This window comes from Leuresthes tenuis, unplaced genomic scaffold, assembly GCF_036924035.1.
Source record: "Leuresthes tenuis unplaced genomic scaffold, fLeuTen1.0.hap1 SCAF_18, whole genome shotgun sequence".
NCBI lineage: Eukaryota > Metazoa > Chordata > Actinopteri > Atheriniformes > Atherinopsidae > Leuresthes > Leuresthes tenuis.
In genome coordinates, this window is record NW_027325372.1 from 21,231,546 (window position 1) to 21,252,844 (window position 21,299).

General features: G+C 42.1%; 1 protein-coding gene across 1 annotated transcript in view; it reads right to left on the bottom strand.

The window, feature by feature from the left end:
* The window catches only part of kcng2 (potassium voltage-gated channel, subfamily G, member 2), a 35,118-nt gene extending 15,100 nt beyond the window's left edge, over positions 1-20,018 (bottom strand). The window contains exons 1-2 of the mRNA XM_072370980.1: positions 19,608-20,018; positions 10,371-11,262 (exon numbers count right to left, since the gene is read on the bottom strand). Of these exons, the coding sequence (XP_072227081.1) occupies positions 10,371-11,153 (783 nt within the window). The 5' untranslated portion in view covers positions 11,154-11,262; positions 19,608-20,018. The remainder of the gene's footprint in view (positions 1-10,370; positions 11,263-19,607) is intronic.
* Positions 20,019-21,299: the final 1,281 nt, after the last annotated feature.

The following is a 21,299-nucleotide window of genomic DNA, read 5'->3' on the forward strand; positions in this document are numbered from 1 at the left end:
GCTATGGATTAGAGGAGGCATGTCCTCTCTCTAAAGTTTAGAAATGAAGCACCGAAATGGGGAAAATTCATATGAGACAAGTTGGCAACTTGTATTCCTTGTATTTCATTATGTAAATATAAGTTTATATTAAACCAAACCAAAACCTAACCAAATTATTCCACTGAAAATAATGATGATGATAATAAATCAGCAAAAATAAGAGGGTTGAATCTTGTCTCTCTCGTTTCATATTGGATTGAAATCTGTAATTTGTAAGACTTCCGATCTTTACAAGGATGTGTGCCTTTAACAATGCTTCAACACCTGGGAGAAAAGGTCATTTGACAAATCTCAAAAACGGATAACATCCGTTTCAATCAATCTACCCAGAAAACATCAGACTTTGCACATCACTGACGTGACTGCATAACAACCCAAGCAAGCAAGCAATCATTAAATGTAACAGACATACAGTCTGAATCCATGTGTCGTATTTTGTTTTTGTTCATTCTTTATTCTGCACTACATCGTCCTTTTACATGTGGGAGCTATCCCTGCTGTAATTCTAGCTAATTTCACTTTGGAGAGTGCACCGTTGATTTCCCAATCAAACAGTTTTAAATAACTTTCTCATTTTTGCCACCAGAATAATCCTTAATTCAACTCTTTCTGGAGGACAACATTGTGATTTTTGCTGGCTTCACAGAGAAATCCAACTACAGCCCTCTACTTTGTCTCCACTATTTTGAACATGCCAAATTGTGCACTCAACGTCTCAGCCTGCTTATTAGAAATGGCTGCTTACTGATAATAGCTGTTAGGCTCAATCACGCAGTAGATGTATGGATATAAAATGAAAACATCGTGCTAAAGGCTGCCAAAGGCTGTAGAGTTCGGGATAGAGCCTTGCTTCACAGTAATTACTGTCAGTTTGAATCGTCGTTAATAAAGATGCATGTTAAAAACCAAATCCCTGTTTGCAGCATTATGTGAGCTTGGTTGTTGTGCTATACTATGTGTCTTGCATCAGCCACACTGCAGCAGTGTGTGATTTTACTTTGCACAGATTTTAGAACCAGCACTGATCCACACATTACATCCTGAAATTGGCTGGAGAAATTTTCTAAAGAGAAAAAAAAGTCACGCCACATTTCAACTGGAATCATTCACCAGACGCTGAGTAAGAAGCACAAATCATCATCACTGAGATGGATTGCACTTTTCCTGAGCATGAACAGCAGTATGTCTAACTCACGGGCAGCAGGAGTGACTGATGCACACCTCCTATTTTCAGCATTGACAAAATGATGTGTTCTCTTGCAGCAGTTGCACACATTTCTCTTCCTCACATTCACACTCTGAGCTCTGGTTCCATGTTCCACAGTGATGATGTATGGCTTTGCAGTGTACTTTGGAGTGGCTGGGATTTACTTCACAATGGAATGTACAAGGCTACGAGGCATAAGCAGAGTCACTGGAAGGTTAGATCTACAGCTGGGACCCACGGACGAGATAAATGGGACAAGTACGCCGTTTTCAAAGATGTTTATGAGAACAGAGTAAGCAGTTCTGGGGGAAGAAATCGACAGAATACTTGAGATGTTTAATCCCCTATTCATCCACAGAGCGTGCACAAAGGACCATAAAATGTAAAATGCTATATAGATTTTTTTCTGCCTGTGGTCTCTTAAAATTAGAGTGAGAGGAGGAAGAAAAGTCTTTGAACCACAGAATGTTTTTGCTGCATTAGACTGGGCAGATAAACTACAATGTTTAAGCCATCGTAAATGACCACTTAAAAAACTTGCGGTTTCTGCCGAGCTCCTGCAGATGCAGCAGAACCTGGCCAGAGATGCAGCTACCACAGCAGTCTTGTTGAGCTAAACTGTGCTTTGCTCCATGGCTTGAATGCTGAGAAGAAGATACGCCTTCATGAAGAATAAAGCAGAGATGATCACAAGCAATGTTTTGGGAGCAAAGACAGTGCGGGATATTTGTGACGCTCCGATGAGCCTGTGTACTTCCAAGTTACAAATTATACCTCAAACAAGGGAAATGGAAATGTTTTCACTGTGCTACAGATATATTTCTCGACATCTGATGGAGTGCTTTGAAAGTTAAAAACCTAATTTCCAACAGCAGGGTTGTTTTTTTTTTCAAACCTATTTTACTTTGTTAACCTTTATTTAACAGACGTTCGTCCAAATAAATGATTTACCCAGATTCCCTTAATTTTTCCACTAAATGATGCACTGTCAATGTTAAAATGACCAACTTTCTGTGTAATTTTGCTTTGAGAATTGTTTTGGAGTTTGGCACAAAGTGATGAACATCGGTACGTCACATTGAAACAGAAATTTATGTAATTATCTAAAGATAACAAGGCTTGTTTTCTTGAGATAGTGTGTTCGTACATTTTGTTAGTTTGGCCCAAAAAAGTTGAGTGTTGAACTTTTTTTCTCACCACAAATGGTGGGATCACCTGAGAAGGGCCACCGGCTGCAGCGGAGTTAGTTTAAACTCTTTATTCTATGTCTGTGCTCAAGAATCAGAAGCAGAGATGCAGATGCGTGCCCTGACTTAATGTCGTAGATCCTCAGCTGTCAGGAGAGTGATAATGAACAATGAAACCAGGCTTTAACACACTAACCACTCACTTCCGGCTCACCATAGTCACCCCGTGATCTTAAGGAACACAAAGCTTTTTATTTTTCCATGTCAACAGATAAGCTGTGATCTTGAGAACACAAAAGGCAGATTTCTCACGAAAACTAGATAAATCCGCTTGTGAATGAGCTGTAAAATTAGATTTGTTATCTCGAGATGACAGAAAATCAGTTTCTGATCTTGAGATAACGGCAGCTACATAATTAATTGAGGCAGGGTTGCTCTCAGCCTCCATATACTGCCACAATGTTATTTGTAGATTTGATACATTAGAGTCTCTCAAAACTTTTTGAGTGTTGTTAAAATTTTAGTGTGTCGTTGGCATCAAATTCTTGATTTGTTCTTAATTTCTAAACACAATCAAACTGGTTGATGAGGGCTCAGAAATGACTAATTTAAGTTTTTGTTGCATTTTAGAAAACTGAATGTTTCAAAAAGGAAACTTTTTTTAAGTCTTTTATGAATTGCAAATGGAATACGTCAAAATGTGCAGGAGAAATGTGTGTCCAAACTATTATTTAGACAACTTATCAGCCCGTTTACCATTTATTCAGAACTTCTCAATAAGAGGTGTCAACAGCCTAGCTAACATGTGTCATAACACCTGAATACATGCCTGGATTACAGTTTCATATTCCTAATGCTAAGGCTCTGACAAGTTCGGAAAACAGTCACTAATAACACTATGTTATATATTTCTATCTGGAAAAAAGGTGTTTCTTACAAAATCATTAGTTCACCAGTGTAGGGAGGATATGTGCTGAAGTAAATGGTTGGCTAGCAAAGATAATGGATACTGGGATGCTCTGTAATGGAGAAGGATGAGTGGGAGGACATGACTGAAAGACATCTGGTAATTAGCAAAAGCAATTCAGTCTCACAGTGCGTGCTGCAGCTTCAGACAAGAAATGTCCCATACACAGAAAAATAAGAAGACAAATATCTGCAGAGGGCTGCATCTCTGCAGGGAAAGACAATTGTACTCACTTCAACAGGTCTTAATTTTCCTTTTTTTTTGGGGGGGGGGGGGGGGGGGGGGTGCTTGACTGTAGGCCTTCAAGTTTTATTGAAAGACTTCAGATGCATAGATGCTTTGCTGGTTAGAACATGTGTTGTGGTTACACCAGCGCGTGTGCTCTAGACCAAAGACAAAAAGGACCATTCAGACTGTTATGAGATCTGTTCTGTATCTGTGATTGGATGGTGTTGAATCAGGGCTGTTGGCAAAGCACCTCTGTGATGGCGTCATAACAGAGATTTTAGAGCAACTCTGGACAACAAGAAAATGCAAAAGTACATTCTGCACACATAATAAAGGCATGTCTGAGGAAGAAGAGGCTACAGGTGTTAAGCTGCCCTGCCTGCAGTCTTCACCTGTGCTCAACAGAGAATGTGTGGAGATTGGTGCATTTGCATAGTGTCTCAATTATTCCAAGTTGAGAGACGTAATATGTGCGTAAGCTAAACTATTACATCCTCGGGAGAAGGAAGAAAAGTTGAGTGAATGTTGCCTGAAGATGCTGTAGTTTTCAGAACGTTTTGCTTCACATTGAGCGACTTGTTGATCCTCGGTTCGAATTTTTGGGTCCAGGGCTTCTTGCAAATGCACAGAGGAGACTTCTTTTTGAGATGGCAAGTTTTACCAAAAATGACACAACCCCCTCATTATTTCTATCAACTCTTGTGTTATAGAGTTGCCCCCCATAGCTGGTTAAAATTAGGTGGTCACTTCTAATGAACCACTGCCACAGTTCTCATAGTGGAGGATCGACAACTTTCAGGAGTCTCTGGGTGGTTAATTGGTTTTCAGCTGTCCGGAGATTGAAATGTAGAGTCTCCTTAATTGTACCTTTTTCTCTTTTGAATTCAATTAAATCTGTGGATTAATGCAAGTGTGTGAAGATAAGAATATGTTTAAGGCAGTCCAGGTTAGGCTTTTACTGGCTTTGTTTTCCTGATCTTTTTCTGAAGCTTCCATCTTCTATACAAAAGCCACACATCCCTCCACAGCTGATGAAGGCATAACTTTGACAGAGGGTAAAGCTGCGAGGCTCATCTATTATCACACTCTGATCTGTTGATGCCACTCAAGAGATGAAATAATGTGATACAACGTTGCTCCGCAGCCCGACTCTGAGGACATGAAAAGGCTCAGCAGGAAGACATCAGCAGATTTAATATGCATGTATATCCACTTGTCAGGGTGTAGTTAGTCAGAACAAAAGTCTGAGGTGGCAACATTTCTCCTCCTGCAGGATGAAAACAGCAACAAGTGGATGTTCTCTGCTTTCACTCTTAGACCTAATTAGAGACAACAGACTGCAAGTTGTGAGTATCAACATAATGTTCAGAAATTTCAGCCCAGCGGGTTCAGGCGTCGGTACACTCTCAGCCGTGCTTTACTTTGAATTCATCCTGATCTACATGTTCAGTGCAGCCCGTACACTGTTAAAAACACACAGCAGTAAACGGCCTTCACAGAGAGGAGACAGCAGACAGACCACAGCATCACACTCTGCCGGGAGCTGATTCGCACACCACCGGATTTTTTTCAAGCCGTTTCACTGTTCAATTGCTAGCTCCACTGAGTAAGAATTATGCTTTAGTTGTATCCCGCAAACATTATAAGAGGAAATTGCAATAGAATAGTAGAGCTGATAATGATACATGTGAACAGGTTTGACCTGAACTTGGGTCATTTTGGAGGTAAAGAAAGGCTTTCTTTACCAGTGGTTATTATCAGCTACGAATCCAGATAATTGCACTACGATGACTCAAACAGGCAACTCGCAGATCTGAATAACACAGACTGAGATGAAAAAAAAGATGCAAATCAGTCTCTGGCTAAACAAAACTAAAAAGAAAATGGATGGCGTCACTAATTCTTGATGAATGACTTGTACAATTTGTCCAGTAGGCAGTGCTTGTACTTGCTGATAACAGAACTGATGACAGACACACACATAAAGAGAGCCAAAGAGATGGCAGAACTTCCCGGTCTCTTTGAAAATTCCATTCACTTGTTAATAGACAGGCAACCTTGGAATAGAGCCTACAAGCTCAACTCAAATTCAAGCGAAATGTTTGAGCCTTACCAATCTTCAGTTAATAAGGCGGGACATGCCTTTAATGACAGCTGGAAAGACGCAAGCAAATAAGTTAGATAGATATGGATGTTGCCCAGAAACAGTTACTGTGTTCACATGTGCACCAATATGCAAGTTATGATTTGAGGTCTCATCGTAGTTTTGTACCTGAGGTACTCTGTTAGAAACCACGATTCTGGGGCACATCAGCATCTTATCCAGGTTTCAGCACATTGCACAAAATCTGGGTGAAATTGGAATGCAGCATGCTAGTGTGCACAGACAAGCCCTAACAACAGTGGGTGTTTGTGAACGCTCTTTGCAATGATGACCAGTTTCCAAATGCTAATATTATTGAACAGCAATGCACTTTTATGTGCTATTCTGAGCAGGACGTATTAACACCATCTGTTTGAAAATTCAGTTGCAAACAGGGATCGTTTATGCAACTCATTTAGCAGCATTCACAGACGCGACTGACGATATAAATCATTAAACAGCAGGAAAATGAGAGGAACACTGAGATCCAGTTGTTTCACTGCGGCTTCCACTTCACATTCATGCTGCAGTTTTTTTATCCTCTCTTCAGTTAACATTACACTTAAACATGGCGTTCTCAACATTTAAGCTGGTCTGGTTGGTCTCTGTGACCTCCACCCTTAGTCCCAGATGTAGGTCCCAGCTTTTTTGGTGCTGGATGTAGTTTTCTGGTAGTCCAAACAGAAATAAGTGGTTCAAACTTAGAAACTCCCTCTGAACTAGCACCTGAACTTAATGTGGCTTCTTCCAGTGAAATGGAGTTTTTCAAGCTGAAATACAAGTGACAGCAGAGAAATATGAGCGAGCTGTAAAGGATTTAAAACAATCACATCTCTCCTATATGTGATGGAGAAATCCCTCTTTAGTTTCACTCACAGTTCATAAAGGTTCATTCATCATTTGTTTAGTAGCCCACAAGTTAAAGTGGATGGCATGGAAATAAAAGTCATGTTTTTACAGATAAGTTGGCATCATTTTGTGCAGCTCTTAGAAGGAAAGTATTCTGAATTTCTCTCAAAGGAGTAAAAATGTCTCGATTCTTCGACCCTATCTTCTTAGCATTTATGAACAAAGCAGACTTTACTATCAAAGTGTCAGTACACCACCCAGCTAACATGTAGATGCAATTAAATGTCAGAGGGAACATGATGCACCAACTATGTAAAATAATTTCTATTTACAGCTCCAACTACAATTACTGGTCATCTGGTCCAGGTAAGGTTTGAGTAGACAGGCTTTCTTATACGGATTAAGACATCATAGCTGCAATTTGCATAATCATACAGTTATATAACAATAATGAGCTTATTTCACATTCATTTTTGGAAGCAGGTCAAGTGAAATCTGCTGCATGGGATGAATAGCTATAGGATTTTGCAAATACACGGAAGCTCAAATCCATTTAGTCATTTAAAGACGTGTGAATACATAGCTGTGTTATCACCTTAGAGCTCTGTTTGTTGTTATTTTTTTGCATGTGTGGGGAAACGTTAACTTCAAGTCTTCACAGTGGAGAGTGTGCAGAAACAGTGACAAGAACCACACAATTATTTGGTATTCAAGTGAGGAAAAAGAAGCCTTGTTGTCCCTGAGCCTTCTCCTGCCTTCATGTCACAATGATTTGCAATAAAGCGCCGAAAATTGTCTCACTATGTGGGCTGCTTCATCAACATACATCTGAATTCTACTGTAGCTGCTGCACAGCTCAAACAACCCTGAGGCTGTATGAAGAAGAACGGGAAAAAAAGCGATCCCAAGAATGAGTTTTCTTTGTGCTTATGTGTTGAATATCTGCTTAGATTGATCAATACTGACGAGTTGATTCAGAAATCTCTGTGTATCTGTGTGTGTGTGCCTTGTTATTCTCATCACCCTTTCGGCTCAGCTTCTGTGAAAGTGCAGTGGCCCTTTGGTTGCACTCTGCAGTTCCCCGCCCCTGTTTTAATTACACCTTAGACATTACTACTTATCAAACACACACACACACACACATTAGGTCTTGGGGGGTGGTTACACTGAGTGGCATCTGGTGGGCGGGGCTCTTTGGGTATGTAGGCTGCCCAGAGTGCCGCGCTCCCAGTCCTACAAGTTTGGCTGCCCCTCAATTTTAATCGCTCACTATTAGAAAATATTGAGTGGGGGGGGAGGGGTCTTCTTCCCACACCCCTGCTTCTTGGTTGCTGCTCGGGGCGGGAGGGGCCAAGAGGATTAATTAATTGTTCTGCTGGTTCGGGGTCTGTGGTGGCTGGGGGGCTGCTGGCCCCCTGGTGTGCCCGCTGCGCTACACCCCAGCAGAGTTGAGGGAGGGAGGACGTGTGGATGTATGGGACGTGAAAGTGTGTGTGGTGATGATTGGGCCTGGATCTGGGACTTGCTGTCGCCTGGCCTGCCTGTGCTTCTCCCGATGGGGGGGCGGCGTTGCCTCTCCCCGCTGCTCGCGACTTCACCCACCTGTGGGCACGTCTTGACTCCCAGGGCACTTGGCCAGGGGCGCTGGGGCAGGCGCTGACCCACTGTGTGGCTGTCTGGGGCACTTGGCCCTCCTGGGTATTGGGTGGGGCCTCTGCTGGGGCGCTCGGGCTCCTGGGGCCCGGGTCCAGTGCACAGCCCATGTCTGGGCGGCTGGGACCTGGCGGGGTCGGTGGGCTGTTGCCCCTGGCTCTCGGAGGGCCTCTGCCCTATGCTTATGGGGGCTCTGTCCGGGGGCTTCCTCTGCAGTCTTCTGGGTGGATGCGTGGTTGTCCCTGCGGTGGGCTTCCTGGGTTCTGTGCTCCGTGGGGGCTGCTGGTGGCCTGGGTCTTGTGGCCCTCTCTGCCTGCTTCTGATTGCTGGGGGGGGCTGTGGATTGTGGCCCTGTACACTTATACACTCATAACTAACCACGGTTATCATGTAGGTCCTGTGCCATGGGTGTTGCATGTTCTCACACACACACACACACATTCATTAGCCCAATAGCATGCTCGCTAAGCAGTTGATGTATTATCATGTCGTCTCAGGTCATCTATATTCACAGCTGTGTTGTATGAGATTGCCGCTTCTTGTGCTTGTTTTTGTTTGTTTGTGTGTTTGTTTTTTCTCTGCTTGTCTGCTTTCAGGTGCTCCTGGTGGCGCTAAGGCTGGATTCCCCTCAGAGGCCATGGATTGTTGTCTGTTTTGTTTTTTACAGGTGTAGCAGCTGGTTGTCTGGTTTTTGTTTCTATTTTTGTTCTGTTTCCTCTTCTTTCCTCTTCTTCTTTCCTTGTCCCCCGGTCCGGTTCAGTTCTATTACATGTCATATATTGTAAACAGAAATAAATAAATGGGCATCAAGGGGAGCTTTACATTTATAAAACTTCCCTTGGCAAAGCAAATCTGTTTGGCATCAAAGGTATTCAGACTACAATTCTGCTGCCATAATGCTGAACAGGTCAAGGGGAAAAAAAGAAAAAAAAAAAAAGAAAGTGCAGTGGTCAGTTGGAAGACATCTGAACAAATGTTTTTTTTCTGTCCCACATTCACATCTGACAACTGGCTTCATGTGAACAGTAGATAGCCATAGCATCCGCAATCACAAGTAAATTCTCAGCCTGTGGGAAACACTGAAGCGACATGTGTACAAACGTTGAAAAAGAAGCTTCTCACCACATGCGGCTTGGTTGCAAAGCGCCTTATGTCACAGCGAGGCTAACACAAGGCAAGTTGCCAAGTGATTACTGCATTTCCTCAAATAAAACTTTGGATTAAATGAAAAGCCTGGCCTCTTCAAATGGATGGGGGTGGAGTTGACACCAACAAATAGTTGCCGGCTCCCAATACAGGCGGGGGGGGGGGACTGTATTGATATGGATAATACACAAGAAAAGTTCATACCAACTTTATCTGATCAGTTCTATGAAATACTGCTGTTTTAAATATTTCGCTTCAGATCACTCAACCGGTAACCTGTTGCATAAGGTATGTTTGCACATCTTTCACAAATAATACATTCCAAGAACAGGATCATTCCGACCCAGTCAAATTTAGGAGTGATTTCAATTTGATAATGTGCAGTAAGTGTTACATTTTTTTAACCTGTTTGTAACTTTGTTTATTCAACTTTCTGGCCTGGTCTCTCTCCATAATCCACAGTAAAAAAAAAAAAAAGTAAAGTTTTGCAATAAAGACCTACAGGATACCCTAAGCCCTAACTAAATAAAGGCCTCAGCCTCTATTGGAGAAAGCAACTACCAAGGCTGGCATTAGCTCTGCTCCTCTGGGTCACTCTCTCTGTTCATTGAGTGTATCCTTGAAGCTGATCTTCCCTAAAAGAATGATCTCACATGTTAGGTGATGTTTATCAAATATAACATGAATGTGAAACATTCATGTTATATTTGTGAATTGTGCTGTCAACCTAAAGACGATATGTGTGAAGTTGAGCAACAGAAAAGAGCTATAGATCCCGAGATTTGAACTTTTGTTTAAGCATAGTTTTTAACTGGTTTTGCTGCCAAATAATTATGATTTTGCATAAAAGGCAAAGAGATCTAAAAGCTTAATTCCAGAGATCTGATAGAAGGTAGCTTTTTGGACAAAGATAAAGACAGAGAGGACCAGAAGAAAAGGTAAACTCACCCTCTCCTCTTCCGCTCTGAGGTCAGGCATTGTGCTGATACACAGTGTCACAGCAGTGATGGCTACAAATAGCACTGATAGACAGGCAAAGATTTTTCCGGGCAGGCCAGAATGCGGGTTCTCCACCATGTCCCTCAGCCTCCGCATGCAGCTCCCTGTGAGGTTCTCCTCCGGTCCTCCCGGAGGCTGTTGGCTCTCCTCGCAGGACTGAGGTGAGGTGAGCTCAGCATCGTCCTCTTCTAGCCTCTGCTGCTCTTTGTACTCCTCCTGCCTGAGGCGCAGCTTCCTGAGGCAGCACCATTCCAGGTTGTTCTCCTCCACCCCCCAGTACAGAAGCTCCTCCTGGAAGGACAAGGCGCACATCTCCCTCAGAAGCCTAAGCTTCCCTGCTGCCAGGAAAGTCACAATGATGCGAAAGGCAGATGGACTACGGTCAAAAAAATACTCATTGCGGCTCCCATCATAGTCATCGCACACGTCCATTATCTCAGCTTCGTTGCTGCAGCTGCGCAGCTTGCCCAGTCGTGTCATGGGGAACTCGTCCAGCGTGGACCATGGGATATGGTATTTAATGCCCCCCACATTTATAATGGCTGCCCTGTCAGCAAGGCCAATGTCATCTCCAGACTGCTGGTTGGGCTGAGGCTGCAGCAGGAGCTGTGCTCTTTTGTAGAACAAACCCTTCTTAGATGTGACCTCTTGTGGATTCTCCACAGGATTGAAGTGGAAGGTGGTGAACTGGTGCTCGGTGCTACCTGCTAGAAAGGCCACCTCCTGATACATCTCTGCAACTCTACTGGGGGACTCTGTCCTGCACAGTGGGATGAGAGGGGGGCTTCACAAGGTATGTGAAGTGACCGGGAGCTTGTCCATTCAGCAACACATCATGTCCCTGTGGAGAAGACAAGACTAATTATTTTTTCATTATTACATTACATACTTCTTACTTTCGGTTGGTTCTCTCACAGCATGCAACAACAATCTGCACCACAGTCTGCCATAGGTCTGTTGATCTCTGAATGAATAAAGAGTCAAAGGCTTTCTTACTAATGTTTCACAACTTTGTTGTCATTCAGGGTTCTCCATATCTAATGCATGCTGCTCAATAGTAAGAAAGAGAAAAAAACTAAGGTCATACTGTGGATTTAGTTGAAGCTTTGTTGCAAATATTTTGGCAGCTTGTTTTCCACCAAAAGTGGTTCTACTCACAGTAAACACATTCCTGTCATAGGAACCAGGATATTAAGAATATTTACTCTTAGACAAGGAGCAATCTTGTAGTTACAAAGTATAGTCTTAGTCAGTCAACACTTTTACTCTAGAAGCACTGGCTCTGTAGGTCCAAGGGGACATTTTTGGGTGAGAAAACTAAAAAGTACTCACCTAAAAATGTCCCCTACTGCAGGAAGCGGCCCTAGAAACTCCTTGTTATGTATCAGTGCTGAGTGGTTAATCCTGGAACAAGCTGCATTTTCTAATAAACCAGCAACGCATGAAGCGACCACAAAGGTTCTCTCCACTGCTGTCATTTTTCTGGTGGAAAGTCATATCCAGCTAACAAGCATGGTTATCATTACTAAACTAAACCGTGCTGAATGTCCTGCTCTATGATCAGACACACGAGCAGACGTTTCAGCTTCCTCTTGTTCTTTTAGTAAAGAAGATTTGACAAAGCAACTGGTGCTGCAGCTAATCAACACAGCAGAACTGTGGAGTAAGAAAGTCTGAACAGGGATGATGCTGATTTATTTATGAAATCTGTTGGATTTCTCTGAACAGCTGATCAGAAGCCAAACCCCCCCCCCCCCCCCCCCCCCCCCCCCCCCTGTTGTGCATAGCATACCAGTTAATGTCACTGCAGCAGGCCAGACGTGTTCTGTATTGACACGTAAATCCCAGATTCAACCTAAATATTATGTAAAAGCACCATCCATTCATGTTTACATGTCTTCCACTTATTTGAACCAAAAGTTGCAGATTCCTTTCCCTTTTTTTTTGACCACACCATTAAACCAGAGTTAAGCTTTGGATGGCTTTATTACCAATACATTTACTTGTTACCTATACTTTTTAGGTATATTTATCTAATTCAAGGAATTACATGTGGCAAACATCTCTACTGTTACCATGCATTATTTCCTCAGAGTACTGAGGAGATGGACTGGAAACTAAACTTAATAGAACGACAATAAACAGTCTTCGAAAGAAGACATACGAGTAGTCTGGATTTACATAACAATTACAGTTTCTCTGTAGTACAATTATAAATCAAATCAATAATGTTGTTTTTCTATTTACTGCATCAGCAGGCTGCTGATCAAAGTTCTGTTTAATAAACTGCAGGAAATGTGGCCCACCATGTAGACCTAATGACAGCACATGGGGACAAATGAGCAAAAAGACTGTATCAGCTGCTCTGTACATCAAATAAGACACTGACATATGGTCAGTGTTTACTCTTCTTGCCAATGGTTTATTCGTTTTTCATTTCATGGAGACACAATCTATTATTCAAAACAGACTTTGTCCCAAGACGAACCGAAACCTATATTCTGAGGCTGCTGTAAATATTACAGACTGCGTATTACAGGCGTCGTAAACTGACATAAAACAAATCCACATGGTTGTGTTTCTTTTACATGTTCAGCCCGTTTCAAGTCTGTGTGGCACAAAGAGCACAAAGTTTGTTTTTAGTCGGGAAAATACTTCAGGTGCAACAACAAAAATAAATCAAATGGAAGACTTAATGGCACAAAATGACAAAGTAACTACACAAAAGGAAATGAAACCTCTTCATAAAGTGATCATCCCTCATACATATGTAACAGCAGCATCACAGCCACTTTATTCACGGATGAAACATGCACACTGTGGGCTTCTGTAAAAAGAACATTCCTTTTAGTAGAACCTTTGTAAACAAAGCTGGAAAGAACTTTCATTCCACAAATGTGCGACTCCTTGCTGTTTTTGCTGAATTAGAGGGGTGTCATCAGCGTGTCAGTCAACGTGCACATCTTTTCTCGTCTTCAGAGAGAAGCTCTTCAGTTCCAATTACATGTTACAAAAGCCACTTTCTCCTCAAAAGCCGAGACGCCTCTTGTTCCATTCTACAGGGACATGTGCATACGCAGCCCAGATAAATGCAGCAAAGGACCACTGACGACAGTACTGGACCCGAGGTAGTGGAGAGGACGAAAGGAGGCTCAGCACATCATCACAACAAATTAAGATTAGGACCCCCTCAAGCTATCCTCAGCGTTCGCTCTTCTATTGTGAGGCCAATCATTTGGAAACAGGTCTTTCTCTCCCAGGGAGAGGTTCAGAGAGCGACACCTCTACAGCAAAATGCTTCTGACAGGAGCAGTTTATTGAGCATGACACTGAACCCTGAGGTGACTGCAAAGCACAGGGAGAATAAAATAAACCTATATAGGAAGCATTCAAACCACAGTAGTATGAAATGTCATATGGAGCTTAGAAGGTTATGGGAATCATACACGCATGACCAAATAAATGAAATAATAAAGTATTTGAAGCAATACTGTGTCTTAAACAATATTTTTAGTATGATAATTTAAGTAAATATGAAAAAGTTTTGCCTAAAAGGGGACATATGGAAAATCCCTTTTTTTTCTGTGCCTGTCACTGGCAACCCAAAAACACAAGCCTGGCACTTTCTTTTGGGCCCCCTGGGTTTGAAAGTGTCTCACTTAACAAGCCATTCAGATTTTTAGTGTAAACTTACATCACTTCTCAAGTTCCCCCCGCCTCCTCTACTAAGGCTCCACCCCTGAGCCCCATCTGATTGCATCCAACCTGCTGGAAATGTGCTGTCGCCGTATGCATGAGCCCAGTGGATAAAATATATTTGTGGGTAATGTTCCATAAAGAGTTAGCTAAAGACGTGCGTGTGCGACCCCTTTTCAGCTGTTGTTTTAAAAACTCGGGCCAAGAAACTGAGAGGAATCAGTTCCATCTCTCTGTGCTTGAACATCAAACAAGGGAAATGTAAAGATCTGAGAAATAATCCATCAGGGTTTATGCACAGTAGGTGCTAACAGCTTACATAATGAGGACGACGCATGCCAACTTCTTAGGATTTATTGCTGTTACTCTTTGAAAGATTAACATTATTGTGATGACATTACTTTGTTAACTGGATGCTTCCTATGAACGGTTACGTTCCATAATTCGGACAACCCGTCGGTCCTCTCATCACTCACGCTGCTACACTGACAGCCCAGTTTCACCCTTCAGTATCAGCATGTTTCTAAATCAGATGTAGATCTTCAAGTACAATATCTAATGACGTTAATGAATACGAAATAAATACGAGAGTCGTTTTCACACATTTCAGTTCCACCGTGTAATTTCACCATGCGGATTTACTTCCATGTTGGTAAAACCTAAATCAAGCAACTATCGCATAAGATTTCAAGTGTAAAAATGGCTTCTGTTGAAGTACTCCACATCTTCACCTCATTAGCTGAGGGGAGTAGAGAATATGTCACAGGCTCTGATCTTTCTTCTAATTGTCAGTCCAGAGGGTCTTTTTTTTCCCCCCAACATATCACACCTTTACAATATCTGTGTGATCATATTTCAAATGATGGATCTGGAACTGTGTGAAAAGAGCTGATTAAAAAAAAATGAGTACAATTTTTTTCTCTTTCCTGCATTAGAAACAGTACCTAAAGCAGAAACAGAGCACTTTCAAACCTGCATTGTTCTTTTGCCACCAGTTGCACAGGCAAACAGAATTTACATGACTCTTTGCATAAATCAGCAACCCATGCATCAATGATACATCCGCATCCATTTCATCTTCATATCTGTGAGAGGCCTGAGGCATGCGTCTGTATGGTACAATGAGATTTTGCATGACTCTCAAACCATTACCTGTTTGGCTGCTAAATCCAATTGATTTTCACTGACAGACAGTACTCAAAAGATGACGACAATTAAGTTCTTTGCCTGCAAGAATAAGCAGAGAGAAAATGATTTCATAATCTAGAATGACGCAAAATATCGCTCTTCAGCCGCAATAATTACTGAAAGAGTACTTCTCACGAATGAATCACATATGTACAGTTGTGAAGGGAGGAGATGGTGAGTGCCTATTAGATTATGAGTCACAATGAGGGACTGACGCTTTTGTGAGGTTTTATATCCCTACATAGAGAACCTTTATTATTGATTCAATATCTAATGTTCATGACTGAAAATGGAAAGGCAGCATAGCCTGCTTTTCGTTGTCTGAATTATAAATGTACTAAATAGGTAGACTGTCTTTAACCCACAGCCTTTTAAATATGCTGGCGCTGATGTTCTGATGCTCACTGAGGACATTTGCTTTGGCTGAATAGGCTGGGGACATGGAGCAAAGCCAGTGATGTGTCTGAGTGACACTGTTCATAGTCAAGTATGAAGGTGTTTCTTTACAGACTCAAAGTGGCGCTGACAGCTTTTGGAACAGAGCTAACGAAGCGTATGGATTTTTAATAAAACTGTGCATACACTTCCACAGAGGAGCTACTAGGCCTGTATTCCATTTAGGTTTTAGGTTTCGAGCGACGGTGTCAGGCAGCAAAATTATATTTCATGGAGAGGAGGAAGATATGCACTTTCTCCTCAAATAACCCTTTTAAAGCCTCCTATTTGTACCCAAATTGCATTTTGAGCAATAAACTGGTTCATTATAGGCCGTTTTCCATAGAAAAAAGAAGTTTGAACTCCACCAGATACTGAGCCTCAAGCCCTGACTATTACAGCCAGATGTGATTGGAATTGAAGCACTTCTCCGTGTATATGTTCAACTGGACTCAAATGGGCATAGGCGCTTCACACATGCTCCAAAGTTCCAACTTTTTGGCTTTTTTCTTTTCTGTCTTTTGTAGAAACAGTACAAGTGTATATCAACATAGCTGAATTCCCAATAAAGCTGCTCTGATTTACTCACATTTTCTCTTATCAGACAAAAACTGAGACTGAAAATCATCCCAATCAGACTTTGTGTCAAGTCGCAGTCAGTTAAAGCATTTCCAGACTGTCGCTCTGCTCCAATAAAAAGCTGATTTTAGTAACTGCTGAAAAAAAATTACCATTCAAGGAACTTAAAGACCACGTGTGTTCGGTGAACTCAGCCATAAATACATTGATCTCCCACCGAGTGGCGGGTTTGAGGCAGCAGAACACTTTCTCACACAGTCCCTACTGTTGTGGTTATGGACACGATTCAGTTAATAACTAATTTCCGCTCCTCTGCATGTGTACACGGTTGTCCAGTTAAAGCGTCCAGTCGTGTGAGATCATAGCTGCCTCACTCTTCTTTCAGCGTAATTCAGAAATCATCTCAACATTCAACATGGGGGGGGGGGGGGGAGTAAATGTCTCACATCTGTGAGTATTTATGTATTGTTTCACTTCCTGACACAACGCATCGTGCTTCACTGCTGTGTACTGGATTGGTTAACTTATATAATAACACAGCATCTGTGTTACTTGCAGCTAATTTCACACCGCAGCAAAGAGTACACATGTCTGTCTGAAGCACCTGTTTTTGCATCGTCTCCTGCTAAGTTGTTACATCATGTGCGACTCTGAACCACTTATTCTGCTGAAGGCCAAGGCTGTTTGCTGGGAGTCTCTGATAGGTGGGACCAGCAGCCTGATTGCTCTGGGAAGTCACAACTCAAAATGGTTGAGAACCACTCCTCTTTATATTGCTATGTAAACTAGGGATGTCTGTGTCAAGACTTTTTGTTCCTTCCACCAGTCCGAATCATCAAGTTTGGAGTATCTGCAGACGCTGAGGGTGCGTACTTTATATGACTGACATCGCAGTAGCTCTGCAATGCAGTAAGGAAAACAACCTTTGCTCATGGTGTTCCTTTAGTTCATTATCATTAACATGGCAAAAAAAGATTTCCTCTTTTTCCTCTGAATCCCATGCATTTAGCTTCCCCTCGACACGTTGGATCAAACGAGGAACCATTCTGGCGTGCGGCGACATCTGGCACGGATCAGAACTCCAAAAGTCTGGGGTAGGGGGTGGCAAACTTTCCCTTTAAAGCTCGGATTGTTCTGAGCTGGATAAGTAGCAAAGAACGGATTGTCTGCATAAGAAAATGAAAACTCATTCTTGTGAGTACTTGTGTGAAGTTGTTGCATCCACTCAAATGTTTAAACTTCTGTGTTATGATAAGTGGCAGTTGGACTGCTCTCTTTTACAAGATTTATTGGGCACTAGTGGCCTTTATTTGACAGTAGGAGAGTGGCAAGAAAACAGGCAGAGAGAGGGAGGATGACATGCAGCAAAGCATTACACGGGTTGGGACTCGATGTGGGCCAGCTGGGACAAGGACTTCAGCTGCTGGATTGGCTGAGCTTCGATGCACCAAAGACTTCACTCTTTTTCTCTTTATCCACAGTCAAATATTTCCACAAACCAGACTTGTTAGTAAGCTCTTGTTACAACTTTTAAGGGCAGTAGAATCAAGACACAGCTGACGTGACACTATGGATATCACAGCTGAGGTGTACTCAGTGACTGATCAGTGCCTTGATCAGGACCCCAATCAGATACTTGAGATCCAAGCCCTGAAATTAAGCTTCACTTAATACGCAGTCTCTCACACTTCACATCATTGGAGCTCCTCAGAAGTTTTGCGAGTACAGTGACAATCTCTAATTGAAAATTAAACCTGCAAGTGGAGCGTGACACCAAGTGTCAATCAGCTGATTTAAAGGGTTGGAGACAGGCTTATAGAGATAATGGGGTGAATAAATTGCTGCCAGGAAAGGATCTATTTGGTGGTCAGCCTGAAAGCAGAGATGTTTGCGTGAAAGGGCCATTATTAGGATGGAGATGGAGTTTAGAGATCCCAGCAGAGCACAAAGTAGAAAGAGGAACAATAACCACCTACTTACTAACATGTGATGAGTATTCTCACTGCACTCCTTTGCAAAAACAAAGACAGAGCAGCGCTTCTCGATCATCTGTGCTGCTTGTGAAAGAGTCTGCAGGATTCTCTGCCGTTTGCTCACCTTCAGCTTCAGAGTTCTGCTAAAGGTTTTAAATTAGCTTTGGAAGGTGCAAAAGATGAATGAAGCCATGCTTGAAAGTTTCTTTAAATATTATTATCTTGTGATAACAAGGACTGTTTTTCTCAAGATAACAGATTCATATATTTTGTAAGTTTGGTTTAGTAAATGTTGTTTTCCTGTCACCACAAACAGTGATTGCCTGAGGGGCAGCTGCTGGTTGAAGCATAGCAGTGCTGGTTAAACTTTTATGCACGCCCAGAATTACACATACACGCCTTGACTTAATGTTGTATATCCTTCTATAAAGAGGCGATGATAAACAACTAAATGAGTTGTTAACACAGGAACCACTCATTTTCAAGCTCACCATAATTATCTTGTGATCTGACAAACCAAAACTTGTTTTTTCATGATAACAGGTTACTACAAGTTGTGATATTAAGAAAACAAGAGTCAGATCTCTCAAGAAAACTGGATAAATTGACTTGTTATCCCTCAAAAATCAGATTTGTTATCTTGAGATAACAGAACAACCAACTTGTGATCTCAAGATAACAGCATCAAAGTAAAGAATAGGTGTTGACGGAAGGTGTCCTCAGGACAATACATACCAAAAAAGAGTGTGGTGCCATTGGAAAGCATCATGTTTATTCAAAGTCTTTCACCAATACAAGATGTACCCCCTTTACTCAAATACTGGCAGAAAAATGCTAAATAAGTAATCCCTCTAAAGGGTCGAATCTGTAAGGGTGGAGGAGGGCTGCATATTATAACTGCGCTCACTCAAATCTGATCAGATTAGAAGTGGAGAGCTACTGAAAACAGTCAAGCAGCAAGTGATGATTTAATGTGCCTAAATGAAAGAGAACAGGGTGCAGCACCCCCAGTAGGAATGTAGAAATAGATGAATACTAAAGCAGGACTACCATGGGGACACTTGTGAAGGTCCCCAAAGAATAAAGAAATAATGGGAAGACATTATGACAGTATTAATTGGAACCATTATCCAACTTTAGTACCCCCATAGGAAAACCGCGTTTGTTATATTCAAAGAGGGATAAAAGACTTGGATCCTCTGTGCGTTCCGTTTCACTGTGACTCCAAACTCTTTTGACAATTTTGGAAACATTACAGCAAAAGCAATTTCAAATAGATGTCTTTGAATCTTTCATTTCTAGTTCCCAGACTTACCAGGTGTGTTGTTGATCTATTGTCCATCTGTTCAGCTCGCTCTCATCATCGCGCTCCTTAACGTGAAGCACGTCTTCAAGTTTTCCTCGGAGATGCTGTGGGACATTGTGGCGCATATATATCTGAGCTCTCACCCGCGCACGGACTTTCAAACCTTCTGAAAGTCTTGTAGAGAAAACGCACGCCCGGAAAGGCTCGGCAGCGGATCAATCATCGGTCCGCTGGAGACGCCAAAGAGGAAGAGATGTCACTCCACACCAACGACTCTCCGTCTCTCTCCGTCAGAGACGACGTGGCAGATGTTGCAGAGGAGTGTGTGTGAGTCTCGGGGCAAGTTGAGGGCTGCTGGCAGCTCTGAGACGGTCGCAGCAGAGCTCGGGCTGCTCAGGTGCGTCCGGAGCTGCGCGCTCCGCGGTGCGCTGCGCTCTGACAAACCAACACTGCTTCAGTGCAATTTCACAGCGTCAGGGGGAGTGCCCGCCATCCATTTCTTCTCCGTGTTATGTGATAAGCTTGAGCTCCAGTTTGTTTTATGCATTTGTTTATCATTTCGCCTTGGGCTGAATTAAAGCTAATCAAAGCACACATGACAGATGCTCTTCTCAGATGTTTTTCGATCATTTTGCCTATAACATCTAGGAGACTTTGCTTGTTATCTTTGCTTTGTAACATGATTTCAGGACAGACTGTTTCCTTCCCAACCTAGCTAAATGAAATGGTCAGAAAAGTGGGACATTCCCAGTATTTGCATTGTGGTCTAAACCTGCCCAATAAGAGGCGACACACCCAGCTCACACAGGTGCGGCTTTTTGCCGGACAACAGTCCTCCACCAGCTAACAGCCAGCCTTAACTGGCTGGAGTTTATCTGTAATATCTGTCTGGTCTGTCAACAGTCTGAATGTACGCAAGATGACAGACAGCAGAGAGATGATAACTGGAGGACTCTGATGCAAAAGTAAATAGCGGTGATGGCAGTGGAAGCAACCATTTGCTGCTTGTCTGCTCCACTAAACGCCTGCAAACAGCTCAAAAGATAAAGCTGAAGGGAGCTGACACGACAGTGACTCTGATTTTAATTAGGAGCAATTATCTCTGTGAAAAATACACACACACACAAGCACAACATTTGAAAGGTGTTGTGTTAGTGGGAGAAACTGCTCTTTGGCACATGGTGGTGACCCCTGACCTCTTTGAAAGAGCAAAAACAAATTAGCTTTTCCCTGGGGGGAAGAAAAATCAAACTCCTATTGACTGAAGTTTTAAAATCCTTAAAGAAACGTACATTTACTCAGCTATGTCATGTCCTATTAGCATGGCAGCATTTTGCACAACATTGCTCCTAGTTTAAGGTGTAACACTCTCAGTCAGTCCAAAGTGAAAATCAAATCTGTATGTTACACAAGGGAAGAAACGGGTTTTTTTTCTTTTAAAAGAGAAAAATGAAAAAATCCTATGTTTCTGGATTATTTTAATCTTTTAGAGTAGGCACAACAAAAAAGTGACACAAAATGACAAGAACTGATTTCAGATGCTGAAAAATATTCTGTGAGAGATATAGTAATGTGAAAAAGAAAGTAAAGTCTATAAGATTTAATGTATTGGTATATATATATATATATATATATATATATATATATATATATATATGTGTATGTATATAATATATGATGTGTTACACAGGATCATATTAG